Source organism: Leucopleurus acutus (assembly GCF_964270905.1).
Source record: "Leucopleurus acutus genome assembly, chromosome: 3".
Classification (NCBI taxonomy): domain Eukaryota; kingdom Metazoa; phylum Chordata; class Mammalia; order Artiodactyla; family Delphinidae; genus Leucopleurus; species Leucopleurus acutus.
Window position 1 is genome coordinate 133,433,560 of NC_139145.1, and position 17,571 is coordinate 133,451,130.

Below are 17,571 nucleotides of genomic sequence, written 5' to 3' on the forward strand. Positions count from 1 at the left end.
TTCTTTCCTCCTGTTCCCCATCCCTGATTAACTCCTTTATATCTTTTAGAATTCACCTCAACAATAGCTTCCTCAGTGGTCTGCCAGACGTGGTTTAGTTTCCCCTTCTATGTACTGTACACATACCCAGCATCACACAATCTTCTTACTCCCATTATTGCTCATAAGCACTTTCTCTCTTACTATTTTTCTTTCTGGATTGGAATTGCTTACTTATGTATCTCCTCCAGTAGATTATGATCCTTGAGGTTCTATGTCCTATTCATCATTTAACATTTAGCACAGTGCTGAATACTCGGTTGGCACTTAAACAATATTTAATAAACTAGAGAACCAATAAATTAATTAGCCATAATAGAAAGAGAAGAGCTTATACAGGCTTAGCCTTTGGAGACAGTGAAGTTGGAGTGTAGAGCAGGGTTTTTGTGAAAGAGGGTGTTATTTAGGCATCAGAGGAAGCAAGAAACATGTCGGCAAGCCACAAGTTGCCAGTATTTTTTTTGTAGCAATAAATATCTAGGTACAATGGCTTGATTAACTTCTTTTCAGTCTTCTTTATTGAAAAGCTGCCTGGCAGACATAGTGTTCTACCAAGCAGGTAGATACAAGTACAGTGGGTTCATTATTTTGAATGTTTATTTGTATAAGATGTTTTGAATACTTGATTCCCTTTTCATTTTCTAGCAAACTACTCCAATCTGGCAGGTGTTTCAGAGTTGCAGCTTCCATAGAGATGTGAATAAAGCAATAGTTTGTTTCTTTTTTAATTTATTAATTAATTTATTTATTTTTGGCTACGTTGGGTCTTCGTTGCTGTGTGCAGGCTTTCTTTTTAGTTGCGGCAAGCGGGGGCTACTCTTTGTTGCAGTGGGCAGGCCTCTCATTAACATGGCTTCTCTTGTTGTGGAGCATGGGCTCTAGGTGTGTGGACTTCAGTAGTTGTGGCACATGGGCTCAGCAGTTGTGGCTCGAGGGCTCTAGAGCGCCAGCTCAGTAGTTGTGGCACATGGGCTTAGTTGCCCCGCCGCATGTGGGATCTTCCCGGACCAGGGCTCAAACCCGTGTCCCCTGCATTGGCAGGTGGATTCTTAACCACTGCCCCACCAGGGAAGCCCTAAAGGAATAGTTTTAAATGAAGGGTCTTCATATTGAGTATGAACCTTCTTAAGAGTCATGGAATTGTTATTAAACTTCAGAGAAGCATAACTCGTCAGTAGAAGGGTGGAGACAGATTTAAAAGCCAAAAACTTTTAAGGAATTTAAGGAGTGGAACCTAGAAAAGGTGTTAGGTAGAAATAAGGTTTCTTTGTTTATAAGTGTATTAAATGAAAATAAAGGGTTTTGAGTCACATTTTAAAATATTTTTTTAAATTTTGCTGAACGTTAAAAGCATTTTTTTTCTGTAGCATGACCATAAATATTTTTAAGGTGAGACAAATATAACCTCTACATAAAATATTATGATTTATTTTCAGTGTGGCACAGTTGAGCTACATTTCAAATGGGAAGTAACATTGATAGGGAGCACTCATGTGAAACTGTGTTCAAAAGAAAAAGCCCAAGTTTCAAAAAATGTTTTATTCTGAATATTGTCCTCTGTATAGTTTTAATTTTAAAAGTGTTTTCAGATCCAACTAAAGTTCAATTTAGAAATATAATTTATATTTTTTGCTTTCTCAGATGAAGCTTTAAGCATATGTTTCTAATAATTCAGTTAAAATATGCTGGGTTGTATATTTTTTAAAAGAATCTGCATTGAAAAGATTCCAAAATATTTGTTTGAACAGGCACTCAGCATCTTGATGAAAACTGTTGGAAAAGAAAAACTTTCAGAGTCATTCTGCTCTCTGAGTACCCAAGCCAACTAAACTGGTACAGTTAACACTTCTGTAAGAGGCCAGGAGCCAAGAAATGTAGCTCTTCCTGGACTGCTTTTCAACAGGCCTTCAAGCCAACTTAGTGCTTGATATTAATACCATTGAATTTTCAGATAATAAGCTACAAGTAGAACATCTACAACTCTTTCTATCAATATCATACTTGTTAGTCTCTACTAGTAATCCTTGATTAGCTTAAATCTCTGCTTTATGTTGGCATTAAAGCTGTAGCTTTAATTTTGTCGGATATCATACTTATAAAACAAGAAGAGAATGCCCTGTAGAGTGTGACCCCACACTGTCTCCCAGACATAAATATTTTTACATTGCTTTTTAGTACTACTGAGTGTCACAGAAGAGATGTAAATTATTTAGAACACATTAATGCTTTGGAAGGCGAGATAGTTATCTCAGCCTACTAAATTTATAAGTAGGGATAGTTTATTTGGCCTCCGACCCTTTCGTTTTCATTGTATCCCCTTGAGATTTATTGATACCAATGAATTCATTTAGCACTTATATGCTTACTATAGGTAGTATGTCATGTTGATCTCTGTATCCACATACTTGCTCTAGTAAGTGCTCTTAGATATTTGTTGGATTGAACTAGAAAGTACCCACCAAATTTAGATGCTGTGATGGAGAGTAAATAATAAAAGAAAGATTCAAAGATTCTGTATGCTAACTAGAGAGACTAGGCTAAATTTAATTTCTCTAATATCACAGAGTTATTTGGAAAAATAGCATAAACTAAAATTCTAGTCACTTGGTTTTTCAAGTGCTTCCCACAAGATTAGATTAACAGTGTCTCCAAAAATGGTTACCATACTTTAATAACTTTTAAGCTTATTTCAGAACTGTAAATGTAGAAGACTTATGTGGAACCAGTGATAAACCTCCTGGCTTTTTTCCCCTTTCTTATTTGGATCTGTGTATAATCTGAAATAGCAAATTATACACAATTTGGGAGACAGTGTCATTTGTGACTTCAGGGGATCTGAGGAATGCAGTCATTTCATGAGCTTGTGCCAGATCTTTCCATTTTGGGTAGTTTATTAACGGAAACAAAGCAAATGGAGGGAGTTTCAATAAGGAACTGAATGGGTTAATGACTGAAAATGATGATTGAAAACCATAATCTGCAGTTGATTGGGACATAGTTATGAGGAGAAAGCATACGTATAAATAGTAACATAATGGTATGTTACTGAAATCTAAGAAAAGTAGAATGAGACAAAATATCTCTAGTATCTTGATGTTCTATTTGATAGTATTTTGGATAAGTTTCATAAGGGAGATGGTTGAGATCACTAATCCTTAGTACATGAACCAACAAATAGGAATTGTATTTATCATAAGAAGTAACTTTGGCCCGTAAAGAAGGAGTAGAGACTCTTAACTAGAGGAACATTTTTGTCTGTAATTTCTCTGATTCAGTGCCAGATGCTTTTTTAGAGAACATTCAAAGCTGTGTCTGTCTGAGTTTCATTGTTGAAAACTGCCAGCTGCTATATTTCTTTTTAATAACTGATTGAAAGTCTTTCCGTTATGTCTCCTCTATTGCAAAATTCCTTAAGTTTAAAAAAGTGTGTTTAAAGTAATAGCATTATGAAACAAAAGCTTTATTCTGTGGATTGGATAATACTTCTCTTGTGACATTTTCTTTTCCCACCAAAAGTGAGAAGTGAATGCCTTGCCTTGGTACATCCCATTTCTAATGGAGGACAAGAAGTTATTTTCTTCAATGGCTGACTTCCAGAATTTCTGCCTGAACGTTCTTTGTCAAGTGTATATTCCCTTCTCTAGGCCTTTCTATATAGAGCCCACAAACATCGTCAGTGTGAATGATGTCATTCAGAGGGTTAGTGACCATGCCTCTGCAATGAACAAGAGGATTCATTACTACAGCCGGCTCACTGCTCCTGCAGACAAGGCACTGGTAAGGGGCAAAGCATTGCTAATTGTCTAAGCTTAAGTTGAAATGAACTGAACAACATAAGCCACGGCAGCTCCCAGTAGTTGAACTTTTTGCTGGCCATATTCCAAGGACAGCATCATGGAAAGTCAAAGATATTAATTAATATGTCTTACATCTCAGGCTAGTTCATTCTTATTAGCCTGGCATAGAGAGATTTGAAACAATCTCTCTATGTTGACAACAGCCTAGAGATTTGTTGGATTAAAATTCTGCTAATCCATAATCCTAAAAGCTTTGAGGAGGATAAACTGTTGAAGTAGTTTAGGTCATTGATTAATAACATAAATAATAACAAGTTCTGGTTAGTCTATTCAATTTTTAAGTTTGAAGCTACAAGGGAAAAATGTTTATAGAAATTTTCTACAGGAGTGAGAAACTGAAATATATACATACATATATTTTTTTCCTATTTGGTAATGTCCTTTTATAGATCAAAAAGCAGGGTCAAAGAGCAGATACTAAACATTTTAAGCTTTGTGGGCCACCTGCTGTTGCATATTCTTCTCTACTTTTGTTTTATAATCATTTAAACAGCCCCTTACCAAAGGGACTGTTAAAATAAGGTTGAAGGCTAGATTGGGCCCTTGGGCTATGGTTTGTTGACTCTTGATCTTACAAAATCTGTGTTATTATCTTAGAATCAAAAATATGTAAGTAATTTCATTTCTTATAAGAATTAACGATATTCAGAAATTTGGAAGTTGAAAGAAAAATGAAGCATTCTGAGAAAAAAATAATGATTTTTATAGGTAATAATAAAAAGGGAGAAGGGAATTCAACACTCTAAATGTTTACTGAGGGACAAGGACTGGGCTAGTCACTTGAACACAGATATCTCATTTTAAGCCTTGTGAATTATTAAGATCTCCTTCTGTGTAATCATAGTAGGGACTTCCAAAATATTCTGGGTGGGATAATTTTTTTCCCCAATTTTTTCACTGTTTCTTCCCCTAGGTCTTTACATCAATAGTTGTGATAAAGTCTTAGTTCCATGTCAGAATTATCTAAGCCTTCTGGGGAGTAGAAGTAATCCAATATCTCTGGGTCTAGTTCAGACCTCCTAGAGACTGTACTTATGGAAGCAAACTTCAGAGATACCAACTGGGCCAGTCTAGGTCTGAGTGTATGTTGTTTGCCTGGAAATTAAGTCAGCATTGTACACCAAGTTGAATCCCTTTTGTTAACTGACAGTGAGATGAGTCTAGTTAATCAAAGTATATAAACAGTGATCTAAAATTAATAATATGACCATTTTTAATGATTGTGTGTATACATCCATGCTCATTTTCTGAGAATCCCAAAGTTATTTTTCCTAAAAGACCTTTTAGGGAAGAGTAATATGAAACCACAGGTGTCAGGTCTTTACACAGTTACACCTTTTTATTTCTGAAAATTTCCCCACTTACGTTAATATTTTTACTCTAAATTGGGGAAGGGTAGTAAATTATTTGGCTGCTGACATCTCCTAGATGCTTGCTAATAAAAGTGTGACCTGCACAGGCCAGCAATATCAGCATCACTGAGAGCTTGTTAAAAGGGCAGAATCTCAGTCCTTGCTCCAGATCTACTGAATCAAAATCTGTATTTTAACAAATTCTCTGTGTGAATCACAAGAACATTCAAGTTTGAAAAGCACTGTCCTAGACCACTGATGAGAGTGTGGGATCCAATCTTCCAATTTTTCTGTCTCTCCTAATAATTTCTTATCCTGTAGCTTCTAATCCTATCCCTGATAACTTTTGATTTTCACTTTTTATGAACTTGCTCTGCTAGATATCATGGTTTATCTGCTGCCTGATACAGACATGGTCCTGCCCCTTTTTTCTTTTTACTCCATAGTAGAAGACAGCAGAACTCAGACCCAAGAGGACTGAGGGTAAAGAGAAGGCAGCAGATGTATTTCCATATATGCTTTTGTATCTATAGGAAATAGTTGTTTCCAAAGCCACACCAGGCATGGCATTCAAGATATTCTTTGCCCGCAAGACACCACCAATCATATGCATAAAGAGAGAAGGATTTGATATTTTTTCTTTTTGCACCAGTTCGTATCCTGTCTACCTGCTGAGTCCTAATGCTCCACTTTCTTGAGGTGTTTCCCAACTATTCTAGTCCCCATTGTTGTTGTTATCATTATTATTGTCATTCCTGTGTTTGAGTTGAACACTTAATTTTTATTCTTATAGCGTTTTCTAATTGTTTCACATGTGTTCCAACTGGTATTTAAACTTCTTGAAGTTAGGGGTTGTATATTATTTTTACTTGAATGCTAAACCTAGCACAGAGTTGTAGATTTACATAGTAAGTACTGATATAAAAGATTGTTGATTTATACCAGTCAGCTCCTACGTCTTTAATATTATGTGTAAGGACCACATATTCTCAAAGGACAATTCTCAGGGAGATGGTCAGAATTCCATCAGGAAACCATATTTTTTTCCCCTCCAAAATAGGGAGGTAGAATTAGAAAGAAATATGTCAGGGTAAGGTGGGAGCTATGTGTATAAAAATGTATATCTATTCAATTGTTCTTTCTGTGTGCGTCTTCAACCTCTCTATTGGCTCCTTCCCTTTTGCTTACATCTTCTGTCTTTAAGAACCCTTGCTTTGCCTTTTCCTTAAGCCACTTTAGCTCACCTTTTTCTTCTGGTACCAAAGCATTTAGAAGAATAGTCCATATTTATTATTCCTTTCTTTCCCTTCTATTGACTCCTCAATTCTTTATAGTTTGAGTTCCCTACCTGCCTCTTTGCTAAAACCATCTTCACATAGGAGTTTGGTGACCACTTCATTCTTAAAATTTCCCTCACTTCAGACCCAAGTCTCCTCCATCTAGAATTACTTAATCTAGGTCTTTGCCGGCTCTTCTTTCTCCTGTCTCATGAAAATGAAGAGAAGAATATTTTGACAATTGCATACTCTAGGAATTCATTCTCATTTGAGATGAACAGTTTATTGTTTATAGTATTTAAACTCTTGCTCCTTTAGATCTTCTACTGTATTTGAAAAATAATTTTTATATTAATCAGATATACACACTATTTAATTGTTGATGATATTTGGAAATGTGTCTAGAGTCAGGTACTCTGTTGTATAGAAAATATCCTCTGTTGCACATTTACTGGTTCTAACATTTCTGTACTTTTTTTTTTTTAACCAGGTTGCCCCAGATCATGTAGTTCCAGCTCCAGAAGAGTGCTATGTGTATAGTCCATTAGGTTCTGCTTATAAACTTCAAAGTTACACCGAAGGATATGGTAAAAACACCAGTTTAGTAACCATGTGAGTAAAACTACTTTTTGGAGCATAACAAACTTTTTGTAAACAAAAATTATTGATTATTTTAATTTTTTGTCTTAATTAAAATGTTTGAAGAGTCAAACGTCATATTTTTACTGCTGTTACTCTGCTTTCAGTTTTATGATTTGGAATACCATGATGGGAACATCTATACTAAGTATTCCTTGGGGCATAAAACAGGTAATATAATTTTCAGCACACTTTTTACCAGAATATTTTTTCTTTGTATTTTAAGTTTTACAATAGAGGTTTTAATAAATCTACATAAAATTTATTAAAGAAAATAGATGATTATATTTATTTATTTTAATTTTATTTATTTATTTTTTGGCTGAGTTGGGTCTTCGTTGCTGCACACAGGCTTTCTTTACTTGCGGCGAGTGGAGGCTACTCTTCGCTGCGGTGCGTGGGCTTCTCATTTGCCTTGGCTTCTCTTGTGGAGCACGGGCTCTAGGCACGCAGACTTCAGTAGTGGCAGCACGCGGGCTTCAGTAATTGTGGCACGTGAGCTCAGTAGTTGTGGCTTATGGGCTCTACAGCGCGGGCTCAGTAGCTGTGGCGCATGGGTTTAGTTGCTCTGCAGCATGTGGGATCTTCCTGGACCAGGGATGGAACCCGTGTCCCCTGCATTGGCAGGCAGATTTTTAACCACTGCACCACCAGGGAGGTCCCTAGATGATTATATTTAATTTTACATTAGTTGTCTGGTTTTTAATCATAATTATTTAGGGTAACAATATGGTTATATATGAATTTATTCTAAAATGATGATATATGTTGTTCTGTATTTTTATAAACAGGCTGGGTTTACTACTGGAATGTGTGTCATCATGCTGATGGGCCTTTTAACACTTTATTGCTGCTACAGAGTGGTGAAATCACGAACTATCATATGTAAGAACTTGCCACTGTAAAAACAGATGAGTGATATGGGTATTAAGAATTTATGCTGAGGTAGATCACTAATGTGTACATTTCACAAATGTGTTAACTATTTTCTGCCTAAAGATTTACTTCTCTAATTCATAGCATTTGACTGAACTGATATGTTAATGAATTTAGTGGCTGCCTTTGAAATTCTGAGAGTCTGGTTCTTTGCAGAGTGCATTTACTTTGGTGCTAATTTCCTCATAAGAATCGTTTAAAAAGTTGTATTTTAAAAATAAGGTCTTTGCTAGAACTAAATTGAGAATTCTATGATTCTTATCAGTTTATGGTGACTTGTTTTGACCTATCCCTACCAAAAGATCTAAATGTTGGAATCTCCTAAAAGTAGAAATTGTTAAGTATGAAAATGTGAGCAATGTGTCCTTTGTAATGAATTCTCAAAGTTGTACCAATGCGTTACCTCCAGTCATTTCTATAATTTAGATCAGGGAAATACCTTTTTAGGTTGTTTTAGTTTAGGACCTAAATAGACATACATTATTTCATTGAATCTTAGCAAGTGCAAATCAACAGACCAGGCTTTGCCTCCAGTTTTATTCTGTCTCTACTAAGCAGTGGTATATTTTCTCTTAATTGTATTATTTAGTCATATCCCTTTCCCATTTATCCACAAGTCCCTTGGTGCTCTTATAGATATGCTAAATTCTTTATATGAGGTAGCAGTTAGCCCTTTACCTGTTATTTTTTGTTAATTTCTTTCCTATTCAATATTTGAATGGCTTTTGTATCGTATTAGTTTGTTTATATCTGCCTATCTTTTCCACTGTAATTTCTATTTCTTCAGTTGATAGAAAAGGATAACCTTTCAGGTGCTATTTTTACATTGTCATCTAAATTTTCTGTTATTTAATTTTTAAATTAACTCAGTTGTCTCAAAATTTTTTTAATTGAAGTATAGTTGATGTACAATATTATATAAGTTACAGGTGTTACAGTATAGTGATTCACAATTTTTTAAATTTATATTCCATTTAGTTATTATAAAATATTGGCCATATTCGTCATATTACACAATATATCCTATTAGCTTACTTTATACATAATATATAGTTTGTACCTCTTATTCCTCTACTACTCTATTGCCCTTCCCCACTTCCCTCATTATCTGAAATTTAAATTGGCATGTGGTGTGAAGTATGACTCAAGAAATGTTATTATTAAGTATGCCAAATATTGGATAATGTCTTCTGTCCCTTATTGATGATTTTTTTCTAGCCTTGGTTTATCACTTGGTTTTATTAATTATAAAATTTTATGATACTATAATCTACTTCTCAGATTACCTGTACTATTTCATTCACCTACATTTCTTTTTATGTATTTGTTCTATAATTTTTTGTTTTGTTTTTTTAATTGAAGTATAGTTGATTTACAATGTTGTGTTAATTTCTGCTGTATATAATGTTTTAATTACTATTATTTCATAATATGGTCTAATACCTGGTGGTGGAATACCCATAATCTTTTGCTAAATGTTTTAATTTGGGGAACACAAATTATGAATATGGAATATATGATTAACATCTAATTTTATTCTTTCCCTTTTATATTTTATCTAGCATCAGTGGATACCACTACCTGGGAATATCCAGATGTCTGCAGATATTATTTTGGCTCCTTTGGGCAGTGGTCAAGTCTCCTTTGTTCCTTGGTGTCTCTTATTGGAGCAATGATAGTGTATTGTGTGCTTATGTCTAATTTTCTTTTTAATACTGGAAAGTTTATTTTTAGTAAGTATCCATATCCATATTTAACAGAGTTACTTTCAGATACAATAACTACTATAATGTTTTCGTTTCAACCTTAAATTCTGGCCTTGGGATTAATAAAGTAAAAAGTAATATTTGTAATTCTAGAAGATATACTTGATTCAGTTTGTTTTCTATGGTTATGATCTCAAATACAATGTGTATGTTAATTTCCAAAAATTAATTTTTGAATAAATAATATTCCTTCAAATTCTCTAATTAACATAAAATATTTCTAAGTTCTAACAGATGTTTTAAGCATTGCTCAATTTTTACCACAAAATTTTAGTGTAACAGAAAAACTTATGAAGTTCCTTGGTGTTTGTTGCTAAAGAATTCAATGTGTAGAGTCTTGAAGAAACAAATTTCAGTCATGTATTTTCAAAATATTAGGATCTAAAATTAGGAAACAATAGAATAGTGGAATTTATATGGGAAATATATTATTAAATAAGCCCTATATATTTAAAATCTAGATTTACATGAAAACCAAATTTCAAAATAAGTTCTAACATAACTACAACAGCTAGTTTTCCTAAGAACTTTTGAGAGGCAGGTGAGTGAGGGAGATAAATTCTATTTTTATTTTAAACCATAAAATTAGCATTTTAATTAAGTTTTTTTTATTAACAATCATTTTTATTGTATGAGAAATTATGAAATGTTTCAAACTACCAAGGAAATGCAGAGGGTAATAGAAATACCATTGTACCCACTAAATGAGTTTTCATGTCTTAACATTTTGCCATATTTACATTAGTTCTCTATTCTTACAGACCTATAAATGTAGCCCCAGGTGTACTCCTTCTCAATTTCATTTTCCTTCTTCCCTAATTTTGGTACAAAATAATGGTACCTACATGTTTTTGTTATCTTACTATATAAATATATAAGCAACATACCATATTATTTTGCATGTTTTTAATCTGTATAAATGCTATTGCAACTTGCTTTTTTCTGTAATCATCTTCAATAATACATTGTTCTAGTTCAATTTAACTGCTTTATTCCATAATATGAATGTACCGTGACTTCTTTATCCATTCTCTTGCTATTTAATTTGTTTTCAGTTATGTACTTTCCTGTTACAAACAAGATTTTGTTAAACATCATTGTTTGTCTCCTTGTGTATATGTGGGAGAGTTTCTTCAAACTATGTACCTATAAGACAAATTGCTGGAACTTAGAATATTCACATTTTCAACTTCACTAGAAATTACGGGATTGTTCTTTATCATTCTTATACCAGTTATATTCCTGCCAACAGTTTATGAAACTTCCCCTTGTTCCACATCCTCATCTACACTCGATATTATCAGACTTAAATTTTGCCAGTCGGGATATGGTTTAATTTGCATTTCTCCTCATAAGGAATGATCCTAGACATCTTCTCTTAATTGGACATTATATAGCTTGTTATATCCTTTGCCCATTTTTCTTTTGGATTGTTGGTCTTTTTCTTATTTATTTATAGGAACTCTTTGTAAAGTTTTGATACTAATATTTATTCATTAATGTATGCAAATATCTTCCAGTTAGTGACTTATCTTCACTTGGTCTGTGGTGGCTCTCTGGTTCAGAAGTTTTTCTTTTACTTTCAAATTACTCAGTCTTTTTCATTATGGTCCACAACTCTTCCACATACATTTTAGAATCAACTTGTCAAATTCCACAAAAAATTCCAATCAGAATTTGATTGAAATTGTATTGAATTTATCAGTGTACCTTAATGTATCAACCACTACCATAATTGATGTCATTAGGGTACTGACTTTAGAATTTGATTGGCATTGCATTGGATATATAAATGTGGAGAGAATAATATCATTAGGATACTGAGTCTTACTGTCCATGATCATGGCATGGAATAGTTCTCCATTTATTTAGGTCTTTTTAAATATCTTTTAAATTTTTATTGATAAAGGTCTTACATATCTTATTTTTAGACTTATTTTATTCTCAGGACCCTAAAATACTTTTTCTTTAGTAAAGCAGTTTTAGTTTAATATTCAAATACACATACTTTTTATTATAGAAAATTTCAAACATGTACAAATTAAATGGAACAACATAAAGAACCTTCATGTTCCCCTCACCTGTTTTCTTTCCTTCGTAAAAAAAAATTATTTGTTTGTTTGTTTATTTAGTTATGGCTGCATTGGGTATTTTTTTTTAACACTTTTATTGGAGTATGATTGCTTTACAATGGTGTGTTAGTTCCTGCTGTATAACAAAGTGAATCAGCTATGCATATACATATATCCCTATATCTCCTCCCTCTTGCAGCTCCCTCCCACCCTCTCTATCCCACCCCTCTAGGTGGTCACAAAGCACTGAGCTGATCTCCCTGAGCTATGTGTCTGCTTCCCACTAACTGTCTATTTTACATTTCGTAGTATATATAAGTCCATGCCAGTCTCTCACTTCGTCCCAGCTTACCCTTCCCCCTCCCTATGTCCTCAAGTCCATTCTCTACACCTGTGTCTTTATTCCTGTCCTGCCCCTAGGTTCTACATAACTTTTTTTTTCTTTTTAGATTCCATGTATATGTGTTAGCATACGGTATTTGTTTTTCTCTTTCTGAATTACTTCACTCATATAACAGACTCTAGATCCATCCACCTCACTACAGAATACTCAATTTCATTTCTTTTTATGGCTGAGTAATACTCCATTGTATATATGTGCCACATCTTTTTTTTTTTTTTCACATCTTCTTTATCCATTCATCTGTCGATGGAAACTTAGGTTGCTTCCATATCTTGGCCATTGTAAATAGACCTGCAGTGAACATTGTGGTACATGACTCTTTTTGAATTATGGTTTTCTCAGGGTATATACCCAGTAGTGGGATTCTGGGTTGTATGGTAGTTCTATTTTTAGTTTTTTAAGGAACCTCCATACTGTTCTCCATAGTGGCTGTATCAATTTACATTCCCACCAACAGTGCAAGAAGGTTCCCCTTTCTCCACCCCCTCTCCAGTATTTATTGCTTGTAGATTTTTTGATGATGGCCATTCTGACTGGTGTGAGGTAATATCTCACTGTAGTTTTGATTTGTAGTTCTCTAATGATTAGTGATGTTGAGCATGCTTTCATGTGTTTGTTGACAATCTGCATATCTTCTTTGGAGAAATGTCTATTTAGGTCTTCTGCCCATTTTTGGATTGGGTTGTTTGTTTTTTTGATATTGAGCTGCATGAGCTGCTTGTAAATTTTGGAGATTAATCCTTTGTCACTTGCTTCATTTGCAAATATTTTCTCCCATTCTGAGGGTTGTCTCTTCATCTTGTTTATGGTTTCCTTTGCTGTGCAAAAGCTTTGAAGTTTCATTAGGTCCAATTTGTTTATTTTTGTTTTTATTTCCATTTCTCTAGGAGGTGAGTCAAAAGGATCTTGCTGTGATATATGTCAAAGAGTGTTCTGCCTATGTTTTCTTCTAAGAGTGTTATAGTGTCTGGCCTTACATTTAGGTCTTTAATTCATTTTGAGTTTATTTTTATGTATAGTGTTAGGGAGTGTTCTAATTTCATTCTTTTACATGTAGCTGTCCAGTTTTCCCAGCACCACTTATTGAAGAGGCTGTCTTTTCTCCATTGTATACTGTTGCCTCCTTTATGAAAGATAAGGTGACCATATGTGCGTGGGTTTATCTCTGGGCTTTCTGTCCTGTTCCATTGATCTGTATTTCTGTTTTTCTGCCAGTACCATACTATCTTGATTACTGTAGCTTTGTAGTATAGTCTGAAGACAGGGAGCCCGATTCCTCCAGCTCCGTTTTTTGTTCTTAAGATTGCTTTGGCTATTCGGGATCTTTTGTGTTTCCATACAAATTGTGAAATTTTTTGTTCTAGTTCTGTGAAAAATGCCAGTGGTAGTTTGATAGGGATTGCATTGAATCTGTAGATTGATTTGGGTAGTATAGTCATTTTCACAGTGTTGATTCTTCCAATCCAAGAACATGGTATATCTCTCCATCTGTTTGTATCATTTTTAATTTCTTTCATCAGTGTCTTTTAGTTTTCTGCATACAGTTCTTTTGTCTCCTTAGGTAGGTTTATTCCTAGGTATTTTATTCTTTTTGTTGCAGTGGTAAATGGGAGTGTTTCCTTAATTTCTCTTTCAGATTTCTCATCATTAGTGTATAGGAACGCAAGAGATTTCTGTGCATTAATTTTGTATCCTGCAACTTTACCAAATTCATTGATTAGCTCTAGTAGTTTTCTGGTGGCATCTTTAGGATTCTCTATGTATAGTATCATGTCATCTGCAAACAGTGACAGTTTTATTTCTTCTTTTCCAATTTGTATTCCTTTTATTTCTTTTTCTTCTCTGATTATCATGGCTAGGACATCCAAAACTATGTTAAATAATAGTGGCGAGAGTGGACATCCTTGTCTTGTTCCTGATGTTAGAGGAAATGCCTTCAGTTTTTCACCATTGAGAATGATGTTTGCTGTGGGTTTGTCGAATATGGCCTTTATTATGTTGAGGTGGGTTCCCTCTGTGCCCACTTTCTGGAGAGTTTTTATCATAAATGGGTGTTGAATTTTGTCAAAAGCTTTTTATGCATGTATTGAGATGATCCTATGGCTTTTATTCTTCAATTTGTTAATATGATGTTTCCCATTGATTAATTTGCATATTAATGCAAGAATCCTTGCATCCCTGGGATAAATCCCACTTGATCATGGTGTATGATCCTTTTAATGTGTTGTTGGATTCTGTTTGCTAGCATTTTGTTGAGGATTTTTGCATCTATATTCATCAGTGATATTGGTCTGTAATTTTCTTTTTTTGTAGTATCTCTGTCTGGTTTTGGTATCAGAGTGATGGTGGCCTCATAAAATGAGTTTGGGAGTGTTCCTTCCTCTGCAATTTTTTGGAAGAGTTTGAGAAGGATGGGTGTTAGCTCTTCTCTAAATGTTTGATAGAATTCATCTGTGAAGCCATATGGTCCTGGAGTTTTGTTTGTTGCAAGATTTTTAATCACAGTTCCAATTTCATTACTTGTGCTTGGTCTGTTCATATTTCTATTTCTTCCTGGTTCAGTCTTGGAAGGTTATAATTTTCTAAGAATTTGTCCATTTCTTCCAGGTTATCCATTTTATTGGCATAGAGTTGTTTGTAGTAGTCTCTTATGATGCTTTGTATTTCTGTGGTGTACATTGTAACTTCTCCATTTTCATTTCTAATTTTATTGATTTGAGTCCTCTCCCTCTTTTTCTTGATGAGTCTGGCTAAAGGTTTATCAATTTTGTTTATCTTCTCAAAAAACAAGCTTTTAGTTTCATTTATCTTTGCTATTGTTTTCTTTGTTTCTATTTCATTTATTTCTGCTCTGATCTTTATGATTTCTTCTACTGATTTTGGATTTTGTTTGTTCTTCTTTCTCTGGTTCTTTTAGGTGTAAGGTTAGATTGTTTGAGATTTTTGTTGTTTCTTGAGGTAGGATTGTAGTACTATAAACTTCCCTCTTAGAACTGCTCTTGCTGTATCCCATAGGTTTTGGGGCCATCGTGTTTTCATTGTCATTTGTCTCTAGGTATTTTTTGATTTTCTATTTGGTTTCTTTAGTGATCTCTTGGTTTTTTAGTAACGTATTGTTTAGCCTCCATGTGTTTGTGTTTTTTCTTTTTAATTTATTTATTTAATTTATTTATTTTTGGCAGCATTGGGTTTTCATAGCTGTGCGCAGGCTTTCTCTAGTTGCGGAGAGCAGGGACTACTCTTCTTGCGGTGCACAGGCTTCCTATTGCGGTGGCTTCTCTTGTCACATAGCACGTGCTCTAGAGCGCAGACTCAGTAGTTGTGCACAGAGGCTCAGTAGTTGTGGCTCATGGGCTCTAGAGCACAGGCTCAGTAGTTGTGGCTCATGGGTTAGTTGCTCCGTGGCATGTAGGATCTTCCCAGACCAGGGCTCGAACCTGTGTCTCCTGCATTGCCAGACAGATTGTTAACCACTGCACCACCAGGGACGTCCTGTTTGTGTTTTTTACTTTTTCTTCCCTGTAATTTATTTCTAATCTCACAACGTTGTGGTCGGAAAAGATGCTTGATGTGATTTCAATTTTCTTAAATTTACTGCGGCTTGATCTGTGACCCAAGATGTGATCTATCCTGGAGAGTGTTCCGTGTGCACTTGAGAACAAAGTGTAATCTGCTGTTTTCGGATGGAATATACTATAAATGTCAGTTAAATCTATGTGGCCTACTTTTTCATTTAAAGCTTGTGTTTCCTTATTAATTTTCTGTCTGGATGATCTGTCCATTGGTGTAAGTGAGGTGTTAAAGTCCCCCACCATGATTGTGTTGCTGTCAATTTCATCTTTTATAGCTGTTAGCATTTGCCTTATGTATTGAGGTCCTCCTCTGTTGGTTGCATATATATTTATAATTGTTATATCTTCTTCTTGGATTGATCCCTTGATCATTATGTAGTGTCCTTCCTTGTCTCTTGTAACATTCTTTATTTTTTTTATTTTTATTTTTTTGCGGTACGTGGGCCTCTCACTGTTGTGGCCTCTCCCATTGCGGAGTACATGCTCCAGACGCGCAGGCTCAGTGGCCATAGCTCACGGGCCTAGCCGCTTCACAGCATGTGGGATATTCCTGGACCGGAGCACGAACCTGTGTCCCCTGCATTGGCAGGTGGACTCTCAACCACTGCGCCACCAGGGAAGCCCAACATTCTTTATTTTAAAGTCTATTTTATCTAGTATGAGTATTGCTACTCCAGCTTTGTTTTGATTTCCATTTGCATGGAATATCTTTTTGCATCCCCTCACTTTCAGTCTGTATGTGTCCCTAGGTCTGAAGTGGGTCTCTTGTAGATACCATATATATGGGTCTTGTTTTTGTATCCATTCAGCAAGCCTGTGTTTTCGGTTGGAGCATTTAATCCATTCACATTTAAAGTAATTATCAAATATGTATGTTCCTATTACCATTTTCTCAATTGTTTTGGGTTTGTTTTTGTAAGTCCCTGTCTTGTCTTGTGTTTCCCAGTTAGAGAAGTTCCTTTAGCATTTGTTGGAGAGTTGATTTTGTGGTGCTGAATTATCTCAGCTTCTGCTTGTCTGTAAAGCTTTTGATTTCTCTGTCAATCTGAATGAGATCCTTGCTGGGTAGAGTAATCTTGGTTGTAGGTTCTTCCCTTTCATCACTTTACAACGTGCCACTCCATTCTAGCTGGTAGAGTTTCTACTGAGAAATCAGCTGTTAACGTTATGGGAGTTCCCTTGTATGTTATTTGTCATTTTTCCCTAGTTGCTTTTAATAATTTTTCTTTGTCTTTAATTTTTGTCAATTTGATTACTATGTGTCTTGGTGTGTTTCTCCTTGTGGTTATCCTGTCTGGGACTCTCTGCACTTCCTGGACTTGGGGGCTGTTTCCTTTCCATGTTAGGGAAGTTTTCGACTGTAATCTCTTCAAATATTTTCTCGGGTCCTTTCTCTCTTTCTTCTTCTGGGACCCCTATAATGTGAATGTTGTTGCGTTTAATGTTGTCCCAGAGGTTTCTTAGGCTGTCTTCATTTCTTTTCATTCTTTTTTCTTTGTTCTCTTCTGCGGCAGTGAATTCCACCATTCTCTCTTCCAGGTCACTTACCATTCTTCTGCCTCAGTTATTCTGCTATTGATTCCTTCTAGTATATTTTTCATTTCAGTTATTGTATTGTTCATCTCTGTTTGTTCTTTAATTCTTCTAGGTGTTTGTTC

At 34.9% G+C, this 17,571-nt stretch overlaps 1 protein-coding gene across 2 annotated transcripts in view; it reads left to right on the forward strand.

Annotated features, from left to right (window-relative positions):
• SLC38A9 (solute carrier family 38 member 9) overlaps positions 1–17,571 on the forward strand; it is a 100,666-nt gene that overhangs the window by 38,780 nt on the left and 44,315 nt on the right. Inside the window, exons 3-7 of one of the 2 annotated variants that reach the window (XM_082836796.1) lie at positions 3,684–3,816; positions 7,016–7,137; positions 7,272–7,335; positions 7,956–8,049; positions 9,663–9,833. In XM_082836796.1, coding sequence (XP_082692922.1) covers positions 3,684–3,816; positions 7,016–7,137; positions 7,272–7,335; positions 7,956–8,049; positions 9,663–9,833 — 584 coding nt within the window. Of the gene's footprint in view, positions 1–3,555; positions 3,817–7,015; positions 7,138–7,271; positions 7,336–7,955; positions 8,050–9,662; positions 9,834–17,571 lie in introns of both variants that reach the window. The other variant, XM_082836797.1, reaches the window with a different exon arrangement.